General features: G+C 28.5%; 2 protein-coding genes across 5 annotated transcripts in view; both read right to left on the bottom strand.

Annotated features, from left to right (window-relative positions):
* LOC108749179 overlaps nt 1–6,770 on the bottom strand; it is a 222,782-nt gene that overhangs the window by 84,414 nt on the left and 131,598 nt on the right. The window lies entirely within an intron of this gene.
* Nucleotides 5,109–6,769, bottom strand: LOC108749159 (major royal jelly protein 1-like; the record flags this gene model as incomplete). The annotated part of the gene is made up of 5 exons (XM_018487695.1): nt 5,109–5,303; nt 5,458–5,684; nt 5,938–6,109; nt 6,235–6,462; nt 6,737–6,769. Coding segments are annotated over 5 exons (849 nt in total), but the record flags the coding sequence as incomplete, so codon positions are not given.

The following is a 6,770-nucleotide window of genomic DNA, read 5'->3' as shown; positions in this document are numbered from 1 at the left end:
TATATATATATATAATAGTTGTAATTTTTACTGACTTTTATATCATTTGAAATAATTAAAAAAATATCTTTATATGGTATCGTAAAATTATGTCATTAAAATCAGCGTTATTATAATATTAGATATTTTTCTTCTGAGAAATTTATCTAATAATATTATAGACATTTCTCTAAGTTTATGAGACATTTCCCTAAGATTTATTTGTAAGTACCTTCTTTCAATAAATTACACTGCAAGTAAATACCAAACACAAATTATGGAGATAATTGAGGGGAGAATGCGTGTACTGACGATGGATGAGGAGGGTAGGAAAGTGATTGAAGGACATCTCATAGTTGTGGACCGGACCCTGATTGGTTTGACGCGATTTAGCCCTTGTAATGCCAAACTCGACGTCTGCTGTTGCGGTTAGCTCTAGTCGAGGTATTAGTGGAGATTGTTAAGGCTATAGTACATTGAAGTAAACACGCTCTCGTTGTAAATCGCTCGACATTTTGAAACTTATGTATATCGAGCATTTTCGTAAATGTGTCGAAATTGTTTATACATGGTTTATACTTTGAAAGAATTGCAATAAAGTTTACCACGATAATAAGAGGAAAGTTTACCGTGATAATGTGTACCGTAATAGTGTGTTTAATAACGAAATACAATGAAAGAGAACACGTGTTAAAAATAAAAACGTATTACTTTTTTTTATGTTAAAAATGTTACATTTTTTAATATAAGCTTTATATTCAATCAAGGCTTTTTTTATAAGATTCAGTAAAAAAAAGTAGATAAAAATTAAATTTTATTAACTTTGAAAAACTACGAAATGAGAAATTCTTGCAATCTTTTTATTATTATCTGATTCTGTTTGGCGGAAGAATAGTTTTCTAGAAAATTTATTTTTGCTTTTTATATATACGTACAATAGGTATAAACATAACTAGCAATTAGCATTCTTCACTGAAATGTATAAAATAATAAATAATCTTAAAGAATTTCATTCTTTCTTTGATAGTATGCTATTCCTTATGTAAGATATTAGTTTCTTTAAGTTGGTTATATAATCAACGAATATAAATAATCACAGACGTTCAATATGTTACATATAGGCTGATATTTAGAATCCATTCTTATTTCAAGATCATCTTAAGTAATGTCTTAAAATGCTAATATGGCTAATATGGTTCTGTAATTAGCTCATGACATTTTAAAACTATACTTAAGATATATAATCTTAAATATAAAAATTGACTATGAATACCAGCTATGGTATTTTGTTTGATTTCGGAGATATTTTCGAGATGCGTGCGAGGGTATTCGCGAACGAATCCGCATATAGGACGATTGTATTTCTGATTCGTACCCATCTCGTGCCCCCTTTCATATTCCATCCTTCGAAAGGGCTGCATTATAAATCGTGTGAAATCCAAGTGTCTGACCTCGATCGGCAGCGGTGAATCCCCGTTAGAGGGTAGAAAGACGAAAGAGAGAACGAGGGAAGCAGTCGGGTGCGAAGAACCGAGTGAACGGGGCAAAGGGCTGCAATGTGGAAGAGGGAGAATCATCGTGCGAATTTTACGCTAACCTGATAGCTGGTTGGAATAGATTACATCGATCGGTAAAATCTATCTACGCGGATGACGCTTTTGTAAATGGTCGAGACATTGTCAGTATGTTTTACACTATTCATTCCATCATAATCATGATATTATTTCCTTTTGCTATTGCATATAATCATCACGTAGATGAGTTATTATTAAATAAAAAATATGTAGTAAATAAAACCTTGATCTACTCGTTATTGAAAAGCAATATAAACTCTATTTAGAAAATGACCAAAACAATGGATATTAAATAATATTAATTAAATTTAATGCTTTCAGTATATTAAAAATTGACGCGAAACTAGTTCCGACTTGCATAATCTTCATCAATCGCTTATAACTGCTAATAATATAAAAATGCCACCCGAGTGCAGAATGTCCCGCCATCGCGATATCGCGCCGCGCCATCGCCCTTTTTACCCCGATCACATTTATGGCATAACTCAAATGATTCACACCAACATTAAATCCAAATAAATTTTACATTATGACTATAATCAACATGAAAATCTGTTATATAATTATTTAAAAAAAAAAAAAAAATCAAATATTCAGAATAATCTGCGTGAAAAAAATAACAGGCATAATTTCTTTCTTTTCTGAAAAACACTTTCTTCATCTGTAAATCTTATAACGATATTCCGAGAGCTATATGCAAATGTGGAGTGATGAGTTTTGCATATTTCCTACTTGCCTTTTAATTAATAAAATAAATCTCGTCTTTATATTGTTCACGAGACAATTACCGCAATTATACGATCCTACCTGATTTCAATCGTAAAATTACTTTCCATAGTCTACTTTGTATTTAATCACATTATAGCTTCAATGCCTTGCTTACAATATAACCGTGCATTAAGAATTTTCTCGTGTTTCTTTGTAGCGTCGCGCTATAACGCAAAACAACTCATTCCTCTGTTGAACATTTATCTTTTACAATCTCGTTAAAATACGTGGTAATTAAATTAACTTTTTTACAAGGAAAAATGTTTGCTCAGCCGAGAAAATTTGAGCTTATTCTAGTTCTGTGTGGATATTCTTATGCAAAATTGTAAAAGAAGAGATTAAAAATTTTGCAGCACGTGATTGCAAGGAATTTTATTTGACATATGAAAGATATTCGTGTGTCTTACCTCATCAGAAATATATTCCTTAATTAATTATTAAGATATTTAAAATAAAAAATATTTTCTTATTTTTGATGATGAGTTTATTTTTTTAAATCGCTTTTGAATTAAAAAAAAATAGAAGTTATGTATTGTATAATATGTCATAAGATGTATTTTTTTTTGTTACATGTAATTTTCGAAACGTTTAGATTCAAAATGATTTTAACTAATCAATCCTTGGAACTAACTAACCTTGGATTAACTGAGAAATTAATTTATCAAATTATTTAATATTATTATATTACATCAAAATGTATTAGTGTATTATAATATTTAATTGATATATCAAATTGTAATTCTATAATTATAATACACAGCAAAATAAATATTGCAATATTATTCTTGCCATTTCTATTTTAATTACATTTTAATCTTAACAATAAGATTAATCTCATATTTGTTAGAATTCTAACTCAATAAATTTACTAATTTTTGTCATAACTCATGTTGGCTACACCAGATAATTCTCATGCTTTAAAGATTTCTATCGGAAAACGTGCTTATTTCATTCTCTCGAACTTCTCTATTTCTTTTCTTTTTAGTCAAATTAATTATGCAGCAGTTGTAGTACGAATAAAGCGCGATCTCGCATTTACTGCATCGCGGAAATTTCTTGTTGCGAATAGCGACATTAAAAAGTTTTCCCACTCCGATGGTGAACTTTTTGAAAAGTGCTCTTTTTTGCAAGCGGATCGGAATACTTCGGATCGGCTGATCGCGGGCAATTATGTTCAGAAAATTTTCTGCACCGAGGAAATCTGTATAAGTTGCCGCGAATTTCACTTTACGAGGCGCAGCGTTAACTATTAAGTACACAATTCTTCAGTGTTCATTTCTTTCTTTAAAATTTTCGAAGAAAAGTCATTACAATTTTTCATGTAAGATTACAATTTGGTTTTTATTCTGTTGGCTTTTCTTTCTTATTTTTAATATAGCAAATGAGTAAACCTGTTCTTCTTTCTTTATAGCTGCATTACACGAAAATTTTCGCTAAACATCAAATATATTGAGTAAGACAGTACAATTTTAAACAGGGCACAATTCTGAAGAAAATGTAATAATCCAATTTTTGAAGTTCAAGTTTAATAATTCTAATCTCATATGTGAAAGGTATTAAAGGATATCAAATTAAAAAATTAAATTTGAACAGTGAAATAACAACAAAAGAAGTTATTATCGAATCCTTGTAGAAACAAATTGAAATTTCAAAATAACTAAAAAATTGGTAATAAGACGTGCGCAATATAAATATACTTATATTTGGAAAGTAGATTCAAATTTTATTTCGTTAAGTATTGTGCCATGTTTAAAATTATCGTGCCATGTTTTAAATCTATTACCTTACTCTGCTCAAGAAATTGAAATAAAATAATTGATTTAATTGACATTATCAAAATATCACGGAAGATGTTATTTTGACGTCCAAATAACGATAAAAAACATCAGCTTGTTTTCTGGGAATATATTTTATTTTTGGTACAACGAGTATACTTAGTTCAGTTATAAAGACCTAATGTGTCTTGCGAGTTTTGCGGTATTGAATTTCTTGTGTTTTCTTGTGTTTCTTTCTAAACTTTTTGCAGTGGAATCTCACTCTAAAGAGTGAAAATTAAACCAGTCTTGAAAAAGAGTGGCTTAATTTTTAATCTTCAAAAGTAAAATTTCACTCTTCAGATAATTCACTCTAAAAGTTTTAGAGAGTTAACACTTTTTTGAAAGTAGGTATATATAATATAAATTGCGTGAAAGTAAAAGTGGTTAAAGTTTTTTTTCAATAGATAGCATTTGCTTGTGCAATGCAGTAAATTGCATTAACAAGATTTTTGAAGATGCGTGCGTCTTTTTTATTAGATCTGTTTCATCTTTTTGAATTACAACAATAAAATAATATAACTGAACCGTATCTCCAGAAATGAATATTGTAAACGCGACTATATCGTTATACCTTTTTTCGATGCAATATACACGATAATGATTTCAAAAACATTCATTATAATTGTAGCCTTGTTAAAGATTATCCAAATCGGCATTGGTATAACTTTTGTAGATAATGACATGCACTTATTACATGTGCAGAATAATATTGTTCTGCACACATATAAAAAATTATCTTATCAATGGAGGCATCAAGAACAGAAAATAGAGTATTTATTATCTTTGTAGGTATATAAAGTCAGACAAAAAAAACATCTGTTTACTCTAACTTTTCTTTATTAATTAAACCGAATGATACACATGTATGTGTGTTCAAAGTGCTTGACGCAAGAATTATATTAAGAATACTTATCAAAATATTTTTGAATGATATTAAGATACTTATTAAAATATGTTAAAATATGAAAAAAGTTAATTAATCAATTTTCTTAAATATTTCATCTAAATCCATTTCAAAATAGCGGAAGTTTATGTCACTTAGATTATATGTCTGCAGTGCGTATTTCTGAAATCTATTTGATAGGCCTGTTAGCTGACCCCAATAAGTTGAAATATCTATTTGAGATATAGATTGCAATTTTTCATCGTCTTGCGCGAGTACCACCTTAAAATTATGATACAGTTTTATTTTATAGCCATAAAATTATACCAATAATCATTAAATATGATATTTTATTAATATCATAGTTATATTCCTAAGAGAATTAAAAATTATTTTTTAGTGATATGTGGAGAATAATTGCATTTAGATGTTTTACCGTGTTGTTAGCAGATTTCGTACAAGTGTTTGTGCCTAGAATAGAATTTGTCCAAAGATCAGTGTAAAATATATAATGACATAATGATGAGAGTCCTACTGCTTGGTTTGATAATTTTTTAACGAGTTTAGTTTGTTTATTAGCCTCTTCTTTATTTGGACATTCCATTAGCGTCTTTATTTTTATTTTATATATTTCTTTTCCCGATACAGGAGCGTAATAAAGTTCTAAAATGTTTATATAACAAAGATTATAAACATCACAACAAAATGCTTTTATATATTTGATATTAACGAAGTGTATGGATTGTTATCGCGCACAGCATAAATATATATGAATATAAAACAAAAAAAGAAAATTACGGATGGAAATAATGTAAATGTCAGTTTAATATAAAAGTAAAAATTTTAATATCCGCGATGATAAGATTCAATTTTACAATTGAAATAATACTCATTATATTAAAAGTCGAATACTTGCCATCGCTCATAATTGTCATACTGTAGATACCGCCTACATAAGTAACAATGTCACCGTCTACGAGGAAAGTAGTATTAGTGGGCTTCATGTAATCAGATTCGACTCTGCACATATGCTTTCTGGATGAGTCATATACCACCATACCGTAACCTTTTGTATCAGCCATAAATACCTGTGTGTATTCATATGTTTATAATACGCTTAAGTATGCAAAATATGAGGGATGTTAAACGTGTAACTAAATAACATTTGCATACAAATATGTACTACTGTGATTAAAATAAAAAACATACTAACAATCATTTTATCCAGAAAGTGCGTGCATTTCTCATTTGGAACATAAACAAAAACATCTACTAATAATCCAGAGCCCGTTTTGTTAGTAGCAATATCAAGTGGGATATAAATAGTTTTAACCAGCATATCATTTTTTAAATCGAAGATCAATAGTTTTGGATTACAAATTTGTTTATTAGTTTCTCCGATTTGGCCGTTATCCAAAACAAAGATGTGGTTGCATCGAATCTGATTGCATGAAAATAAAAATTCTGTTTCACGTACGATTATCAAGCTGACTATTGAGTGTGTATATAGGTATGTTTAATATATAATAGACTGTTGATTGTTAATTAATATTATATATATACATAATGTATATAATATAGATATGTAATATGTATTATTATAATATTATATTATATTATACTATATTATATTATATTATATTATCATATATATTGTTATATATGAACATTAGATTTGTTAATAACCCGTTTGAACAAAAAATATTAATACTTACATGCGTATAGTAAACATTTATAATACCATCACAT

Source organism: Trachymyrmex septentrionalis, unplaced genomic scaffold (assembly GCF_001594115.1).
Source record: "Trachymyrmex septentrionalis isolate Tsep2-gDNA-1 unplaced genomic scaffold, Tsep1.0 scaffold27, whole genome shotgun sequence".
In the NCBI taxonomy this organism is placed as follows: domain Eukaryota; kingdom Metazoa; phylum Arthropoda; class Insecta; order Hymenoptera; family Formicidae; genus Trachymyrmex; species Trachymyrmex septentrionalis.
This window is presented reverse-complemented; position numbering and strand designations above follow the sequence as displayed.